Source organism: Spea bombifrons, chromosome 4, assembly GCF_027358695.1.
Source record: "Spea bombifrons isolate aSpeBom1 chromosome 4, aSpeBom1.2.pri, whole genome shotgun sequence".
NCBI lineage: Eukaryota > Metazoa > Chordata > Amphibia > Anura > Pelobatidae > Spea > Spea bombifrons.
In genome coordinates this window covers 95,499,015-95,518,581 of record NC_071090.1, presented here as the reverse complement: position 1 = coordinate 95,518,581, position 19,567 = coordinate 95,499,015, and the positions used below count along the sequence as shown (strand labels likewise).

At 42.8% G+C, this 19,567-nt stretch overlaps 1 protein-coding gene across 2 annotated transcripts; it reads left to right on the top strand.

Annotated features, from left to right (window-relative positions):
- Positions 1-9,067: 9,067 nt before the first annotated feature.
- On the top strand, positions 9,068-18,703 carry MOB1A (MOB kinase activator 1A). Of its 2 annotated transcripts, none has more exons than XM_053464586.1 (6): positions 9,068-9,227; positions 9,707-9,870; positions 10,757-10,850; positions 14,124-14,257; positions 17,009-17,172; positions 17,939-18,703. In XM_053464586.1, the coding sequence occupies exons 1-6, from the start codon at positions 9,214-9,216 to the stop codon at positions 18,014-18,016; spliced, it is 648 nt and encodes a 215-aa protein (XP_053320561.1). In that variant the 5' UTR covers positions 9,068-9,213; the 3' UTR covers positions 18,017-18,703. The 2 variants fall into 2 exon arrangements, with proteins under 2 accessions (XP_053320561.1, XP_053320560.1); XM_053464585.1 differs by having other exon boundaries at positions 9,070-9,227; positions 9,704-9,870.
- The last annotated feature ends 864 nt before the right edge of the window (positions 18,704-19,567 follow it).

Below are 19,567 nucleotides of genomic sequence, written 5' to 3'. Positions count from 1 at the left end.
AAGTAGTGGACATATAATGGAGTTGGTGGCTGCCATGTTAATTTGGTTATAATGTCCCAAACAAAAGTAACATTACTTTGCTTACCAAACTTCCCGTTAAGAAGAGCTTGTTTCAGGCCCAGACAGGCCATCTGGCACACCATCAAATGGCCGGTGGGGTGCGGGCCGACAGTGCCACACACATACCGCTATTCAGCACCAGTGTGGCTCTGCGAATGCTGTGGGGGAATCTAACAAAAACCCCATGCTCTGGCTTAGAAAACACTCCCATTGCTTTTAATTGTTTGGGGGCAGAAATGTCACAAGCAGGCTAATTAGGGGGGCAGAGGTGGCACAGGCAGGTGGATTGGGGGACAGAGGTGGCACAGGCAAGTTGATTAGGGGGGCAGAAGTGGCACAGACAGGCTGCTTTAGGGGCAGAGGTGCACAGGCAGACTGCTTCAGGGGCAGAGGTGGCACAGGCAGACTGTTTTGGGGCAGAGGCCTACCACATCAATGTCTGGCTTAGTGTATAATAATAGGGGTTATGCTGCACTACTTGCAATGTCTGGCTCACTCAGTGTATAGTGGTGGGGATTATGCTGTACCATATCTGTTCAGAAAATGTTATGTAATTAATCTTATTTAATTTATTTTTCCAGATTTCAAATTTTTTTCCAGTTGCCATACAGATAAAAATTTGTGAAATAAATATCCTGGCCAACATTAATTTTTCCGTGTGTGTGTGGGGGGGGGGGGGGGTGCCACATACAGGATCTGCCCCGGGGGCCAAATACTCTAGGTACGCCCCTGACCAGCAGACATTGCATGCTGACAGGCTCACTAAAGGAATGCATGTGGACAAATACCGTATTTGCTCGATTATAAGACGACCCTGATTATAAGACGACCCCCCAAAATCTGAATATTAACTTAGGAAAAAAAGAAAAAGCCTGAATATAAGACGACCCTAAAGGAAAAAAGTTTTACCAGTAAATGTTAATTCATGTAAACTATTTTTTTTAATAAAAGCTATGATTGAGAAAAATATTTTTTTTTTGTTTTTATTTCTTGTATTTTCCAACCTGTCCCCCAGTTACACACATCTGCCCCCAGGCTTGCCACACCAATATGGCACTGTGGCCCATGATATGCCTTTTAACCCTCTATATGCCACTGTGCCCCATGGTATGCCTTTTGACCCCCTATGTGCCACTCTGCCTCCAGAAATGCCTTATACCCCTATATCCCATTCTGGCATTTAGGGGGTTAAAATGCATATTATGGGGCAGAGTGGCATATAGGGAGGTATAAGGCATTCAAGGAGGCAGAGTGGCATTAAGGGAGTTAAAAGGCATTATATAGAGCACTCTGCCTCCAGAAATGCCTTATACCCCTATATGCCACTCTGGCATTTAGGGGGTTAAAAGGCATATTATGGGGCAGAGTGGCATATAGGGAGGTATAAGGCATTTCAGGAGGCAGAGTGCACTATTAAATGCCCCCTTAACGCCACTCTGCCTCCTGAAATGCCTTATACCTCCCTATATGCCACTCTGCCCCATAATATGCCTTTTAACCCCCTAAGTGCCAGAGTGGCATATAGGGGTGTAAGGCATTCCAGAAATGCCCTACACACACACACACACACACACTTACTTACCGGTGCTTCCAATTTCCTGCTGTATTGCCGGGGCAGCGGGTTGACGTCTCATTCCGCGGCAGCCGGAAGGAGGTGGAGTTGGCAGCGGGGGTTTGTATGCGTCCGTCGCAAATACCTTCCCCGGCTGTCAGGGATCAGGAACTCTGGAACTCTGATCTCTGACAGTCGGGGAAGGTATTTGCGACGGACGCATACAAACCCCCGCTGCCAACTTCACATCCGGAAGCACCGGTAAGTGTGTGTGTGGGGGGGGCGACGACAGGAGGATCCAGGTCCCCTGCAGCGGTGCGGGGGATCTGGATCTTAGTCTCCTAATCAGACCTCTATTTGAGGTCTGATTAGAAGACGACCCCGATTATAAGACGAGGGGTATTTTTCAGAGCATTTGCTCTGAAAAAAACCTCGTCTTATAATCGAGCAAATACGGTACATATGCTGACACACATTTGGCCAGAGATTATTTTGGTGAATAATTGAGTTTGTGAATACATTGTATTTGCAGAATGAAGGCAACATTATTGAAGGTAAATAAATATGCTAGTTCATTTCCAAATGTTGTTTTTCACATAGATACTCTGAAAATGAGAATCTTCAGTCATAATATTCCATGGCATGCAGGCCTGGATTGGTCATCTGGCCTGCTGGGCAAATGCCTGGTAGGCTGCTGGCTGATAGCACCACGCACTTAAATCCCATAGCTGGGAACTCCCCAGGTTTGTCCCGGAGACTTCTGGTGAAGTGCTGCTTTTCCGGTTACTACGGGGAAACTCTGGGTCGCAAGAGCGCCATTGTGGCACGCTCACTCCCCACCTACTTCCCTTCCAACAATGGAGTGCGCCTCACCATGTCAGCAGAGCCGCACACTGACATCAGAGGGACATCATACCCACATCCCGCAAGGTGATCACCGGGTGGCCGGAGTCAGAAAGTTCAAAGATATGTCAATCACCCAACCTGCCAGCCTAATGATGAAGGTGCGGCGGGGAATGCTACGTGACCATAAAAAGGTAGTGTGTGGCCCACGTTTATTCAGGCGTGGGCCGCACATACATCATCAGACAGCCGCTGGCGTTAAAGTACCAGGGCCACCCCGTCAGTCTCACCCTGATTACATGATATATCATCAACAGAGCTAATCCTTAGTAGCTGGCTTCTTTCAACAAGCAATGCATTTAGTCACCTTTTTACATTTTTTGGCCTCTAACCTGACAAAATGGGAGTGTTTTGGGAGCATCTGAATATAACTGGTTGTCAAACATTTGCTTGGTGATTTTGCTGTTATGAATGGAAGAAATGGCCTGTGGTTGCTATAGTTTCACAGGTCTTCCAAGGTTTTCAGAATGAAAATATGGACCTACTATTCCGCATGAGTGGAAATGCTGTTTAAAATTCATGTAAAATAAGGGTCAAGCATTTCAGGCACCCATAGGCAAAAGACTGATATACCAAAAATATAGGTGCTGTATAAGAGAAATGGGTGGAAAGTGGGCTAAGCTTGTGCTTGTGGGTAGAGCTACCATTTAACCCCTCCTGTTTTGCTACCTAGGTTGCCCATAAAAGCATGGAGCTCCAAACACATACCTAGTCTGCCTCATATGTGCAAGGTTTCAAGTATATGTTTTCGATACATTATTGCAAAAGGGTTACAAATAATAATGTATATAATACATATCAAACTTAATTCTTAGTATAAAGTTTGCATATAAAGTCCAGAACTTTAAAGATGCTCACCTAAATCATATTTTACGAACCCCATTTTTTGGTTTAACATTTGTTTGAAGGCCAAGATATGGTGCTTTACTATTGTCCTTCAAGAAAATGGGGGCAAATACACCAATATAAGGCCACTGTGGCCACCAGATCCCCAGACTTCTTCTTCAGGATCCACTCTCATTCCCTGCTTGTCCAAACTGCCAGATCTCCTTGAGCCTTTTTGAAAAAGGTGAACCACTGAATATTTAAAAGGAGATCGCAGCCAAAAGGCGTGTCAACCTTCCCCACCAAAAACTGAGCCTTTATTAATCAAAGCTAAGCTCCTCCACCTCCTTGCAGCCTCACAGAAAACTCTTATTGGATGGGAGGCCGGCTTCTCCCATAAAGCTTAGCAACACTTCTAGTCTCTGCCAGCTAGTTCCATAACACAGCGGTCCCCAACCTTTTTGGCACCAGGGACCGGTTTTGTCCAAGATAATTTTTCCACGGACTGGGGGCGGGGTGTTTTGGGTTTGATTCAAGTGCATTACATTTATTGTGCATTTTACTTCTATTATTATTAATAATAATATATTTATTATTATCTATTATTATTAATACATTTTCTATTATATATAATACTCCACAGCACTCCATTCCTGGCTGTGTTTAAATCTAAAACTTGTAAAGTAAAGCTGCTCCTTCTCTGGCTGCCTGTCCTCCTTCTTTGCTGTTGCCGCCAAACAGAAAAAAAAAACGCAGTGTGGAAAACTTTATTGAAGACACAGCCTTCCTATGCAGCACCCCGTTCTGTCCGCTGCGCAATATGATGCGCACGTAAGTTTTACAGTAGGGCAGCCGCGACAAGCCCAAAGTAATTGATTGTATAGCGAGCAGCGGCAGATGGCGATTTTTCATTGTGCCCAGGGGAGGGCTGGCAGCCTAAAGCCGAATCAGCCCACCATCCATGCCCATCTTTTCCTGATTTTCTAATGCATATTGATGTAATGTGATGGGAGTTCATCAGTACACTAAAAAAGTCATCATACACGGGACGCCTGAAGCCACAATTTAGCGCCACTAATCCTTTAAAAAAAATATGCAGATTGAAATACAGTAAATAACACAAAACCTTTACTTTTTCTCTCACTGATTTCTGGGCCTAGAAAATGTTGTCCTCTGAAGTGACTACAAATTCAGGAGGGCTTTTTATCTCTGGATAAGTAAACACTAAATACTTAAATTTATTCCTACAGAAAATAAAGTGCCAGGAAACAGATAACCAAATACACACCAGGACAGGCTCTGCCACACCGACACCCAAACACACACACACCAGGATAGGCTCCGCCACACCGACACCCAAAAACACACACCAGGACAGGCTCTGCCACACAGACACCCAAACACACCAGGACAGGCTCTGCCACACCGACACCCAAACACACCAGGACAGGCTCTGCCACACCGACACCCAAACACACCAGGACAGGCTCTGCCACACCGACACACCAAACGCACAGACCAGGACAGGCTCTGCCACACCAACACCCAAACACACTCACCAGGACAGGCTAAGCCACGACCGTTATCATTAACCCCCCTTTTATATTTTTGCCCCTTGTGTATTATTGCCCAGCCAGCCTCCCCTTTAGTATTGATTAATGCGTTCCCCCCCACAACCTTGTGTATTGCCCTTCCTTGTGTAATGATGCCCCACACCTTTTGTAGTGGTTAATGTGAACCCCCCCTTTTTTTATTGATTTATGTGATACCCAACCATCCTCTTGTCTATTGATGCCCCCACTGCCATGTGTATTACCCCCAGCCATCCACCTCCCAGTTTGACAAAATTGAGCCAGCAGAAAGTTCCTGTTTGTTTTTTGGGGGGAAAGGTTTTTGTTTTTGGAAATCCTATTTGTTGGCCCGGTTGCCATGGAAATGAGAAATAAACACGTGGAAGAAGTTCAATAGGGAATTTGAGACCAATGGATAGAAGAAAGGGGGTCAAAATTAATGGACTGGTTAAATTAATGGTCTTAATTAAATCAAAACTTGAGAGAGTCTTAGACAGTTAGAAATGGCAGGCTGAGTCCCCTATGGGCCTTAAAAGTATTGAATATGAGGCTGAGGGGTTATTGAAAAACAGCCCTGACGTTCTTTTTTGTACTTGGTATATTCTCAGTGTGTATACAGCCAGCGATCTGACCCATTAGTCGCAATATCACTGTGTTTAATGCCCTGTTCACATTGCCTGCTGTGCCAGATGCTGTGCCAGATGCCCAGCCTGGGCCCGATTTAACCCTTTGAGCTTTGTGGGGGGTGGCCTGGGAGGCTAGACCAATTTTTGTAGTTTTGGAAGAGGTTAATACAGCGAAAGTGTTTATGGGCAGATTAAGTGGACCGAATGGTTCTTATCTGCCGACACATTCTATGTGTGTATATATATCCTACTGGATCTTTATGCTGCTTTTGACACTGTGGACAACCCTCTTCTTCTTCAAATGCTTTATGATCTTGGCCTTCGTGATACTGCTCTCTCATGGCTCACTTCCTACCTCTCTGATCGTACCTTCCGCGTCTCTGTCTCCAGTAACACCCCCCCTCACTCTCTCAGTTGGGGTACCCCAAGGCTCAGTTTTAGGACCCCTTCTGTTCTCTCTTTACACTTCCTCCCTTGGCAAACTGATCTCATCCTATGGCTTTCAATAACACCTGTACGCTCATAACACCCAGATCTATCTATCCTCCCCTGATCTCTCTCCCTCTGTCTTAGATCATGTAACTAACTGCCTTGCATCTGTCTTTACCTGGATGTCTGCACGTTTCTTGAAACTTAACCTTTCCAAAACTGAACGCCTCATCTTCCCTCCCTCCAACTCTAAGATTCCCCCATCTATCTCCCTCAATGTTAATGGTGCCATCATCTCCCCGTCTACTCATGCACGCTGTCTTGGTGTCACCCTTGACTCCGACCTTTCGTTCACACCCCATATTCAGTCTGTCTCTAAAAACTGTAGCCTCCATCTTAAAAACATTGCCCGCATCCGTCCTTTCCTAACACAGCATGCCACTAAGGCTCTTGTCCATGCCCTGATTATGTCCCGTCTTGACTACTGTAACTCTGTTTTAGCTGGTCTCCCTCTTAACCGTCGTCTCACCCCTCTACAATACACCATGAATGCTGCTGCCAGACTTATCTTCCTCTCCCCTCTGTCAGTCTCTTCACTGGCTGCCTGTGCGCTTCAGGATTCATTTCAAAATCCTCACTCTTACTTTCAAAGCCCTTCACAGCCATTACCCTCTCTACATCTCCTCACTCATCTCTAAATACACTCCTAACCGGTCTCTCCGCTCATCCAATGATCTCCTTCTATCCTCTCCTCTGATTTCTAGCTCTCATGCCCGCTTACAAGATTTCTCAAGGGCTGCCCCTATCCTCTGGAATGCTCTCCCCCGGTCTATCCGCCTCTCCACCTGCCTTTATTCCTTAAACAAATCCCTCAAGACCCAATTCTTTAAGGATGCTTACAACATAGCACATTAACACCCCGCATATTCCTTTAGCTCACCTTTCCTAGTCCCTCTCCTGCAATACTTTTACTAGTGCACTTGTGTAATACACCCTACCTCCCTCTAGACTGTAAACTCGTTTGAGCAGGGCCCTCCTCACCTGTTGTTTCTGTAAGTCAATTTGTTATGTTACATACTACTTGCTATGTCCTGTCTACCCATTGTACAGCGCTACGGAATTTAATGGCGCTATATAAAACAATAAATAATAATCATATATATATATATATGCATGTGGGGGAGCAGAATAGAAGTTAAAGGATGAAAACTGTAAAAGGCAGACAAGCAAAAGAAAAAAGGGAAAGATCGAAAAAAGTGAGGAAAAGATGTTATAAAGTGAGGTGCAAAAGAAAGAAGGAAAAAGACTGCACGAAGCAGAAAGCAGAGAAACAAGGGGAAAAAAGCTTGCTAAAGGCAGGAAATCCAGAGAAGGGGCCCTTCCTGTATAATTGCTTAAGGGCCCCAAACTCTTTAATGCTAGTTCTTCCCATTAGAGTCTGAAGTCCTGCTTGAAAAGGCGACACTCACCTGTGTATAAATCGCATTGGGAAAACAGGAACTAAGGAACGCTCTTTAGAAAAGCTTTATGTTAAGCGTTCCTACTCTCCTGCTTCTGATGTCATCATCTGTAGTGACGTTCGGAATAATCATCTTTTCCGGTACATTTTCATTAAGCAACACACGTGCAGTTCTACCCTGCAGTACATGGAATGTAACCGAGCAATTGATTCACACACGGCTGAAGTTACCCCTTTAAAATGCCCAGTATATTCATATATTGTGTTACTGCAGCTCTCATATCGGCCCATACAATAAATGCTTCTTAGATTATAATGACTCGGGATTATTTTCTGCCTGACGTACGGAACACCTGTTATTTGGGACAAAACCTGGTGAATTGATCGGTTAGTTCGGACATTCTATCCTATAAGCTACGGCTTTAATCACTATCCCCGGTGTAAACCCTAATAAGGCTTGTCTCTATAATTAGCTCCTGTGTTGCCTGTATGCGCATGATGTTTGGACAGGAATACAACACTAAGCATCTGCCTTCACAGATAACAGACTGTCGCGTATATACACCCTGGAGTTCCTGCTAATTCTGCAGTTATTTATTTGTATTTATTTTTATCTACTTCAAACCACTTTCCACCAGAAAAGATCACCGGGGCAGTGTCTACAAAGTAATCCAGTTTAGCTGTCCGGAGATAAAAAGAGACTCTAAAGAAACTTGATTATCGATAAGAGTAAATAAATGGTTGTAAGTGGTAAAGGCTAATATAGTGAGGGGATTCAAACATGCATGATATATGGCTATATATGTATTACTTTCTTGAATCTAAGGTTTGATGAAGGTCTGATTAAGGTCTGAGTCTTACATCAGGAGTAATGGGCAGACTAGATGGCCGAATGTGTCTTATCTGCTGTGAAATTCTGCTTTTCTTTACGTAATGACTAGTGACGGTACTCTACTCGCTACCTAGCTTCCTGACCTGGCTAATGACTCAGTGTCAGTAGTTGCTACCAACAGTGCATTTATCTTTGCTGCCCCAGGCCTCCTTCGCAGCCACCATCTTCACTACAGGGCACCGGTTTATGATGTCATATCCCGGTGCTGTGTCTTAAATAGGCTTTTAATGCAGCGTATAGAGGCTGAGCCTCCATAGTGTAAACAGGCCTGTTGGGGAGAGCCTCCCTGTAACAGGCCCAATGAGCAGCAACACACTGGGGGGCTTGAGTTTCCCCTCAGTTTTGCGGTGGAGGGACTGCCACCCCCTTTACCTGTCACTGTGTGCTACATGTTATTTTAGCATTGCTCTCTAACCACTGGACTATTATTAGAACCGGTTATCGCATATTACTCCTTATCCTTGTATCTAATATGGCTCCTTATTTCCCCCATTATTCGGACCGGAGGCGGTTGGCTCCTTCTTTTTAGTATTACTTCCCAGCCCGAGGAGCGATCTGAGGGGTAAAAGCAATAAACAAGCGACAGGACAACCCGTGAAACTCCCTCCGCTTGCAGCCCACTGTTAAAAAGCAGCCCAGCCTTCTGGCGGAAACCCCGCCCACGGGCACTGACGTCAAGTTCGACGGTCTACATGAAGAGAGGTGGACGGCCTGCCTGGGTGTGGGCGTGGTTTATGGACTAGCGCCTCCTTGCGTCCCGCGAGATCTTGTTTCAGAGAGGGCTCGGCCGGAAGTGGGTATTTTGGAGTTTGGTGTTCGTGTCCGCCCGTCAGACAGTGAGAAGAAACAGCGGACGGTGACCGGGTCGGAGAAGTCGACTCTCCTTCCCCGGCAACATGAGCTTCCTCTTGTGAGTTTTGTGATAGAGATTGGGGCGAAAGTTTGGAGGGGAGCAGGCGAGCGAAGGTAGAACGGAGTAGAAAGCAGAAGCGTGATAAGAGGAAGTGAAGAAAGGCTGTCAGGCCTAAGAACATTGGGCCGTGTTTATAAAGACCAGCATCGGGCAATCACCTGGAGCATTGCATAGGTTTCCATAGGGATTGCTCCACCTTTTGGAGCTTTATACACGTTTTCCTCTCTATAAGTTTGTGAAGGTGTGCTGGGACGTACTGTGACTGTAATATATTCGGTACAGTACTGATGATAACTCTATGTTGGTGCTCATCTGATACATGAGTGTTAGAAGATAGGGAGATGATCAAAGTGTTGTGTAGGTGGTTTGTGGCAGAGGATGGGTTAATTATTGTATTTGTATTGTTGTTTTGTATGATGGGAATGTTGCAGAGCATTTTGGAATAATGGTGGGCTTGAATTTCTCTTCCCCAGCAGTAGTCGATCTTCAAAAACCTTCAAGCCAAAGAAGAATATCCCGGAGGGATCCCACCAGTACGAGCTGCTGAAGCATGCGGAAGCCACGCTCGGAAGTGGCAACCTCAGGCAGGCAGTTATGCTGCCAGAGGGAGAGGATCTAAACGAGTGGATTGCTGTGAACAGTGAGTAGTTTTCCTATCTGTTATATGATCTGGCAGTCGCTAGCTGTTGAATTCTCCATCGTGATGTTATGTTATGTATGCAGATAAGTGCACTGTGTTTGGCTTGTGTAGTGTTGTGATGGTCTCCAACGTTTGCATAGCCTGTTTTAAAAAGAAGTTGGCACCTTAAATCTGCCTCTGCATATTTACTATATAAATGCAGATAACCAACTGATTTTATTGTAGTTTATCAACTTTTCTGAGTCTGGCAAGCTTCATCTATTTGACGGAGCCTGTTCTGTCTAGAAACATGGAACTAAATGGCAGATGGCAGATGTAGGGAATCAGATCTTAATCAGTCCTCTGGCTTGTCTTAGACTCAAGTTAACTTTATGCCTATCGCATGTATGTTTAAACTCCCTTACTGTATCAGCTTCTACCACTTCGGGTCGGATGCTGTTCCATTTATCTACCGCTCTGTCTCCCAGGATTCTCTGTCGGTAACAGAAAGGACAGCCCTGGAGTTTTATGAGCCTGTCTACATGTGAGGCATCCTTTGGGAGTGTGCATTGTGAATTATGTGCATTATGATTTAGAAATTTACTACAATGCTATATTTCATGTGATACACTGAAAAATAGTAAATTTCCTGCCAGCAATGATTTATTTCATGGAATCAGTCATGGTAAACAATTGAGAAATCATTTAGTCTCCAGCTGAGACTTTGTCATTGAACCCAAAGAAGCAATCCCTCTCTTCCAACAAAGTAGAAGTTGTTTTTTTCCAATATTAATTTTGATCGTATTAAGGATATTTTGTCTCTATAACGGGCAATTTTCTTGAAGCAGCAGTTGAAATGTAGATCAGAGTTTTGGAGCCTGTTCATTCAGCGTATGTTTCTCTCTAGCTGTGGACTTCTTCAATCAGATCAACATGTTGTATGGGACCATTACAGAATTCTGCACAGAAAGCAGCTGTCCAGTAATGTCTGCTGGGCCACGGTAAGTTCTGGCTGAGGGATTTTTTTTTTAAATGCTGCATTTGGGTTTGTCTTTATTTTATTTTTTTATATATAAAATAAGTAGGTTGTATCAGTCTTCTAGGGAAGATGTTTTAGCCTGAAGCAGAAAAGATGTCAGTAAGTGGTTGAGGTGAGACAAAGGAGATGGTTTTGCGTGGTGAGAGATTCAAGATCCAACATGCCCCGTGCAGGCTAGGGTAGGGCAAGTAGAAACAGTCGATATCTTCTGAATTGGCATCTTGGAAACTGGAGTTTAAGGGGATGGTGCCAGTGAAATATGATCTGCTTTAATCTACTGTGATTTTTAATAGTTCTTTTATATAAAAAGATGTTTGTGAGGAATTAATGAGGAATTAATTTCCCCCTCTCTTTGCAAAACACATTTGGGCATTTTCTTGCCTACCATGCAGCAAATATAAAACTAAGGAGCTCACGTGTAGTGTTAAAAATATCATGTTTATTTATATACCTTTTGGCGACCATAAAAACGCCAGCAATCTGAACAGGTGCACGGTAAGTGGGGACAGTTCAAAGTTGAGGAGAGAAGTTTTGAATGCATCCTTTTAACCAAATCAGTGGGTTTACTTGGATTTCTAGTGAGATTCTCTGTAATACCGTCCAGGAATGGCGCTATGTATTCTGTAGCAAACGGCGACATCGCAGCTGGCCTGCAGTGCTGGAGGTAAACCCCTGCCTGTACGGAAACCAGTAACTGTTAGAGCCATCAAACGTCTTTTTATCAAATAGACATTACTGTGTATGGTTTCATGCTTTAATATATATATTATATGCTTTTATATTTTGATGATTGTAAATGTCTGTAAATACTTCCATGTTAAGTAGCAGAGAGGTTTTACTACAAACACTAACATTGAGCTCATTGGTAGATTTGTATTAACACAAAACAATACAAAATGCACTTGTTAGAAATTTGTATAGACAGCGGCATTTTCACTTCCTGTTGTGTGTGTGTGTGTGTTTTTTTTTTCCGTACAGTTAGTGGCAGAATGTGGTAGGAAATGATCAGCAGAATGGCAAATGCCGCAGCTTTTTTTTCTTAAGTAAACAATTAACCGAACCTTACAGAAATAGAAAAACAAGGCTTTGGCAATCATCGCGTGTTTAAGTGAGAGGGCTTGCCGGCTTTTTAAATCTTTAGCTTGCCAGTGTTTCCTTTTGCTGCCAATCTAAATTCTGGTTGCCGAGCAGCCCTCTACTCGCCTGTACATTTATGGCATAGAGTAACTGTTGCCTTCCTAGTTTTGTTAAAAAAAAAAAAAAAAAAAAAAAAAAAAAGCCAGTCCTTGATGTATTTAACACTTTTTGGCTGAAGAGTCTATTTCTGAACAAGCATTGCAAAGTCAATTCCCGTAAACGGAAGTTTGCTTACAGATGTCTCCATTAATGAAATCCCCGAAATATTGATACATCCCTTCTATAGGGGATAACCTAATATATTCTAGTTCATCTGGGCAAGAATCAAATCCCAAAAGGTTAACGATTCCAATTAAAATCAATGTTTTCCTAATAACCTGCTTTTAGGAAGCATAAGGCTGCTAAATAAACACAAAACCTGTCATTGTAAGAAGGAGTTGTATCCAAATCTGGCGGTAATGACAACACTGCTACGAGAGAAGGTTGTGAGAATTGCCAGCCTGTCAAACACTCTTGCGTCTGCCTGCGATCTCTGTGTACCCCGTGTGTCTCGTATTATACTAAACTCCCTCTCTAAAAAGATACTCCGGCTCTACAATGTACGATCTTAGCCGCTGACGGGCCGGCAGACACACATCTATGGTGGGCATTGTTGTACGACGACATCCAGGCGTTCTAGAGATACATTCTCTGGGACTGTAACACCTTTAAGTGTTTGTACAATATTGGTGTCTGAGCTTATTTGATCTTCTCATAGAATTATATTCAGTTCCCTCGGATATTGATTTGTTGGATCGGAGTCTAATATTCAATAATCTTCTATCCCAAAGAATTTTATTGCATATGTGATATGCTTGTCCTCATCCATGTTTCCTCCCTTGTTGGTCTTTTAGTTCCTTTAGGGCCTGAGATTGTTTTCTGGATAGATTGAAGGGAGAAATCTTAATTTATCTAACTTTTCTATCTCATCCTCCACTAATGTGACAAACCTGTTGGCGAAGGGCGGTATCCTTGGTAAATGTGCTATTGGAGTCTAGCTTGGTACGCGTTACGCTTTCTTCCACAATCTCAATTTCTTTATATAAATCTACCAGAAAAGTAAAACGGTCATTCTTTGATCAGGGCCAAATGAATATCTTTAACCCCATCGAACTTATTCCAGCAGGGGCCTTGGTCTGGCATGACTTTTGACTAGTTAACCATTTCTCTGTCACTGTCCTTAAGTTTCTTCTTCACCTGGTGTTGGATGTGCTGTCTTTCCTCCTTGCGGCTTGAGTTTGCTCTTAAAAAAACAAAAACAAAACTTAAACATTTTTAAATCCCATCTGTGGTGTTCTGTCCAGACTGAAAGACTAGCCCCCTGTATTGGTTTTAAAGTCAGATGTTGACTTGTTCCTTTTTTTTCTGTCTAAAGAAAAAAACTTCCTTGATGGAAAATCCTCGTTATCCTTTTGATACTTCTGATGTTTGCAATATTTTTATTCAATTTAAAATAGATCTGTATTCTGTTTCAATGTATTTCTGGTTAGTTGAACCTTTTGTGATCTGATCAGATTTCTGTGTTAGTTTCTCATCTGTCATTGACTTATCGACTTCATGTTCACTAATTAAATCCATTCATCTTAAAGCATATTCAAGTAGGATGTCCCTGTTCAAGCAGGATGTCCCAGCTAGCTCTAATCTGCTGTTGCTAAGTCTCGGGTTTAAGAACGTTTGTCATCTTTCATTAAAGTCAACAAAAGGTGTGATGGAGAACTCCTCCATAGCTTCCGCTATCCAGAAATCTGGCTTTGGATACAGCGATAAAAAACATTCCATTTGAAAATATTCAGGATAAGTGATATAAAAACAGAACACTGGATGATGACTTTAAATATATTCAATTGGGTTATAAGATGGTATTATACCTAGGAACATCGTATAAATAGTGTTTGTCTTACACTAGGTGGGTGCGATTAACTTTAATACGTTGTTTCAGTGACCAAAAAATAATCAACACTTATGTTAAATGTAAAGTTCCATTATTCTAGAGGTTCGGGTTGCTTGCGTAGTTTCTCATGCATGTTCCGGTTCCACTAAAAGCTTACACGTTTTGCAGGTATGAGTACCACTGGGCAGATGGCACCAACATAAAGAAGCCCATCAAATGTTCGGCTCCAAAGTATATTGATTACTTGATGACGTGGGTCCAGGACCAGCTTGACGATGAGACCCTCTTCCCGTCAAAGATTGGTGAGTTGAGTGCTTCTGCTTTTCTTCTTTCACATTACCGGCTGCGTGTCTGCGGTTTTTACATGTGATGTAATGCCATGTCATGCTGGCTTTCATTTTTTCTTTTCATGCCCTCCGGTGATTTGAGTGACCCGTTAGATCTTAGTAGCTGAAATGTCAGTCTTGGAAGAAATCATTCAAAGAGCTCTTTTGGCGCCAGCGGGGTAACTGTACTGCGCCTAGTTATATATGATTTTAGATTACTTTTTAATCCGGTTCGTCGGTTTGACGTTTTTATGGTTTAAGATCTGAAATCTGTGCGTACGTTCGGAGTAAGGTCTCCGTGTCTGCAGTATTTCTAACTTTGTGACCGCCTGACTACCCTACTTCTCCTAACTGAGTTTGTTGGCTAACGGTTCCCTTTTAATGACATTTAAGGTCACATGTTGTCACTGGACTGTCAGCTGACAATGATATTTCTGCTCGGTTAGCCACCTGGCCTTGTGGCTTAGAAACCATGAATTTAACCCTTTGAGGGACAAGGAAGTGTGCACTGCTTTGCATTAATACCTCACGGTGGCATTTAGAACATTGTTTGGTCAGCTGTTTTAGAAAGAAATTGTCTTTACTTTGGTAAGTTTGGTTCCTGTTTTATTCTATCCGCCAGAAAGTAAAATGAGGCCCCGTCGGTTCAGCCCCAGCCGTTGGTGTTTGTCGTTTAGCCACCTGTTTGCTCAGCCACGGGCTGGGTAGATGTAATGAAACGCCAGGGTTAGCTTCTGCTGGCAGCCGGCAGCTTCAGGCTGTTCTTGGTTTATGGCTCCCGGCGTGATCCTGTTTGAGCTTCCTTTTGAGATACAGAATATCAAAGCCCAAAGGAGCCGGTTGACCTGCGATGTATATAGTGCTGTGTATGTGCTTATCGGGGGAGCGATGGCAGACTCTGCATTTAATTCCAAAACGCACTATACCTCTTCTAAATGTAACCGGGGATCTTTAACAATATGGCCAAGAGTTTGCTGCCCTCCTACCTGATCCTGTATACTTTGTATTTGGTTCGATAATTGAGGTTGGCTTCCTGTTCCTAGAAAGCAGTGACTATGCGAGTAGAGTTCGGTTATTTGGAGCAACTTTTTTATTCCATTACCTTACTGAAAGATAGCCGGAAGATCATTCTCCACTCAGTCGGCTGATGTTTTAGGATTTTGTGAATGGGACCTTGGGCGGAATGCAGTCACGGTTGGTTGTTGATGTTCTCCTGCAGAGTGAATGTGCCCCGAGAAGCAGTACTTTATTACCCAGGGGCGCAGACCCTGTGCCCACCCCTTGTTTTAATGTGATGGGGTCATTGAAATTGATAGTAAGCTGAGCCGTGTTTTTCAATCATTCGATTTGCTGGGTATTGGTGTTACTTGTTGTGCTCGCTGCATTATACGTTCTACTTTTATCGTCTCCACTCCGTCGACAGTAAATGTGCTGTAACCTTTCGTATCTGACATGCGAGGGAGTTGTCTTGTTTGTTTAGCGCATGCACTCACAGGCTTTATAGAATGCAGACTTCAGCTCTGGGTATATGCGGTCGTGTTAAGGGGACCCAGTCCTAACGGGGGGGGGCGGACAAGATATGCTGTCCTATGTTGGGTAATAAGCATTAATAAGATCACCTCCAGAATCTAAGGCTGGAAGAGCGTATGCATCAAACATATCATTGGATGGAGAGCAATAACATGCTGGTGCACCCAAGCTCCTTCTACAGAGAAGCTCACTGGGGTTGACCCTTTATAATGTATAGCGAAATGAAGCCTCCTGCAAACACGTCCTTCACAGGAGGAACTTGGTTAGAAGATTCTTTCCTCGACCAGCGGAGACCTCCAAGCTTCAGCCTTCTTTTATTTTAATTGTAGTTGTTAGAATTTATTGGTTTTTTTCTCACCTCTGCGCTCGTACCAGCAGCAAACTGGGACTGAGTGTCGTTTCACAAGCTAAGGACCGATCGGTCTCCTCATCGGCTCTGCTGTGTGTCTGTCCTGGCAGCGGTTTGAACGCAGAGTGCTGTATGTACTAAGGTGGCTGTAAGAGAATTGGGGTTTCTGTCCACTATCATTACTCTATCACGGAAGGTTGTCCCTGACATGTTTCTCATGCAAACTCCCACCTTGGTGAATAAAGCCCCAGGCCCTTCAGTCTTGTCTCGTAGACATTTGCATCTGTCTGGCTTGGTTTTTAAGCACAAATCTTGTTCTACGCATTGTGCTGCTGCATAGAAATACACAAACGGAAGAAGACTTTCTTTATATATCTTAAGTGAACTCTTATTGGGCGAGGGCATTTTTTTGCCCCTTCAAATCTCCAAATGAGTCATGTGTGTTTCGCGTGACTTCGGTTATGAAAGTTGGGGATGGTAATTCTGGTTGTACATACGTGGTTTCTGATTGTTGGTCGAGATTGTGTGTTATATTTAAAATGATCCTGGTACAGTTTCCTAAAGTGACTTATGATATATATATATATATATATATATATATATATATATATATATATATATATATATATCTCTTATCCTGATTGGACCGTTCCATGACTTTTATGCTGACTGGACTGTTCCGTGACTTGCCTTTGGTGATAAAGAGAGAGAAAAAAAAAAAGTAATTCCGCTACAAAGTTTTTAAAGCAGTTTTAACATCTCTCCTTCAGTATCTTCTCATTGAAACACTCTCAGACTCCATTGACGTTTAACGTTTGTTTGAAAGAAAAGGTCTCTTTGTCTTCCAGGTGTCCCTTTCCCCAAGAACTTTATGTCCGTGGCCAAGACCATCCTGAAGCGCCTGTTCCGAGTCTACGCGCACATCTACCACCAGCACTTTGACTCCGTGATGCAGCTGCAGGAAGAAGCTCATCTCAACACATCATTCAAGCATTTCATTTTCTTTGTACAGGTGAGGAAGCTGACCAGATTATACTTCTGGTAAACAATGCTTTAACTTGTATGAATTATTTGGACTTCAATTAATTATTGAATAAATAAACTCCTATTTATTACATTGATGGACAAATCGGGGGGGGGGGGTTTCTGATGCGTTTTGCATAAGAGTTACACTCTTGGCACCCTATTATCACAATACACTGTTATGGGTCGCTCCATGCGAGCTTCTGCAAGGAATAATTAGAGACCGAATTTGATAGATTAGATGAGCTTCACTTTTATTATGTTATAGAGACCTAAATCAGTCCTTCTTCTCCAGAAGGAGATGTGAGGACCGTGTTGTACATTGGATCAGTGTTAGTCCAGTTATCTATGTATCCACGCTGGGAGACTTCTGCCGTTTCCTAACCGAAGCTTACGCTTTTACTAAATGCTTGCTGGGCTTGGCCCTTCGTAATGCTAAATGACGTCCATGGACTGCGAGCGCGCCTCTCGCAAACTGCACTGTTCCGCTTGATTCAGCGAATACCTGATTGTCTCCTATTTCCAACAATGTTTTAAAATGAGTTGGCATACATACTGCCCTGGGGGGTGGTGACTGAGGTTTCTTGCAGGAGTAATATACAAAAGATGGCCCATCATAATGTATAGTGATGCGAGTTGTAGCCTCATTTAGTATACTGCAATGTAATATTTCCCCACATTAGCCATATGTCTCACTGGCTGGGGTGAATTCTCCTTATTGACTTTTTTTCTTTCTGGTTCTTTTGGTCTCTTAGGAATTTAATCTGATAGACCGCAGAGAACTGGCTCCCCTGCAGGAGCTCATTGAAAAGCTGGGATCCAAAGACAGATAGATCTTCTGGTCTGTGAAGCCCCTTTGTCCGGTCAGAACATGGTCTCGCCTCGCGCATGTTACCTGCTGTGCGCTCCGTCGTGTGACTGCCGATGACCAGAGAGAAGATTCAGATACCACTGAAGGGGTCTTGCCTTTTTACGTAGACTAAGTGACAGATTGCCTTGCATTATTTTTGTATGAACTCTTTTATAGGAATGCTTTAAAGGAACACTCCACTAAACCTGCTTTTACATGTGACTTAAACATCTGCTGTATTTTGACTTCATTTTTGGTGCTCCTCAGGCAGTAATGGGGTTGGACCTTTTATATACCACTTACTTTAGCTTTTTCCACTGCCAATGAAGTCTACATTCCTCACACATACATCTCTTGTTTAGATTGAACAGAGTAAATGATATGTCAGAATTAATCTGTGATCTCCCAAATTTCTGAGATCTGTAACAAAGGAAAATGCATATCTGGGGGAGCCGAGTTGTTTTTAATGTTGATGTGCTTGCTCTTCTTAACAGCCAAGATATGTGATCAATTGGATATCAGGAGGGGAGGATTTAACTCTTGAATGAATATATATTCCCTAATAATGCTTGACCACTTTTTTATGATCTTGGTTTATCCGTTAATGTCCAAAGTACATTTTATAATATGATCTTTATAATAAATTCTGGCTTCTTGCCTATTCTAGTTACTCTTCTGGAGCGTGTGCTGGATTTTATAACAATATATTTTTTTAAAATACATTTTTCTTCAGTTACCGTGGGAAAATATGAACAGCATGGACTTTCGTCTTTATATATAAAAAAAAAAATTGGTATTTTTATAGTTGTTTTTTTTTTTTTTTTTTTTTTTTTTTTACATTGCAGTTGAAGGTCATCTGATTTGACTTCCTATTTACTCGGTGCAAACGCATAGCAGTTTATTCACTAAAGATAGAGTTGTCACAGTTTGCAAGAAAGCTGTACTTTTAACCTGTTAAGTCATAAGGAGCCAACCCCAGTGATCTACTTCTAGAAGGGCTCGAGTGGCCCTTTGTAATGCATAGGTAATCCGCTGAGATTCCATAAATCTCCTCACTCATTGAACTATACATTATGCAGGGCAAGCTTGACCTTTCTTGCTATAGAAGCTTCCAAGGGATGGTCTTTTTCATAAAAATAGAGTGAGGCATTTGAAGCAAATCTCCTGTATCGGGACTCCAGTCATGTTTGGTATAGTCTGTTTTCTTTTGTAGCTTTTTTTTTATTTTATTTTTTTTGTTGTGTGGGGTGGATTTCTTTTTCAGATGCAATTTGCTTATTAGCCTTAAATAGCCGCACATAGATTACTATTACAAGAGCTCTAGCAGCTGCCTGGCAATGGCTGGAGAGGATGAGATTATTACAAATACTACTTACAGACTGTAGTAACTAGTGTTCAGGAAACGTCTAAACACAAGCACTATGCGGCATAACTGCATTGCATGGGACACGCATGTAATTGGATCTTGAGGTACTGCCTCCTTGCATTATGCATTGAATGATATCCTCTTTGTATTACATATTAGATACATTTA

Bases quoted from the DNA above. Each gene is read 5' to 3' on its own strand.
- MOB1A (XM_053464585.1), top strand. The intron at 9,871-10,756 runs GTGAGTAGTTTT...GTTTCTCTCTAG, and splicing joins CGAGTGGATTGCTGTGAACA to CTGTGGACTTCTTCAATCAG. The intron at 17,173-17,938 runs GTGAGGAAGCTG...TTGGTCTCTTAG, and splicing joins ATTTCATTTTCTTTGTACAG to GAATTTAATCTGATAGACCG.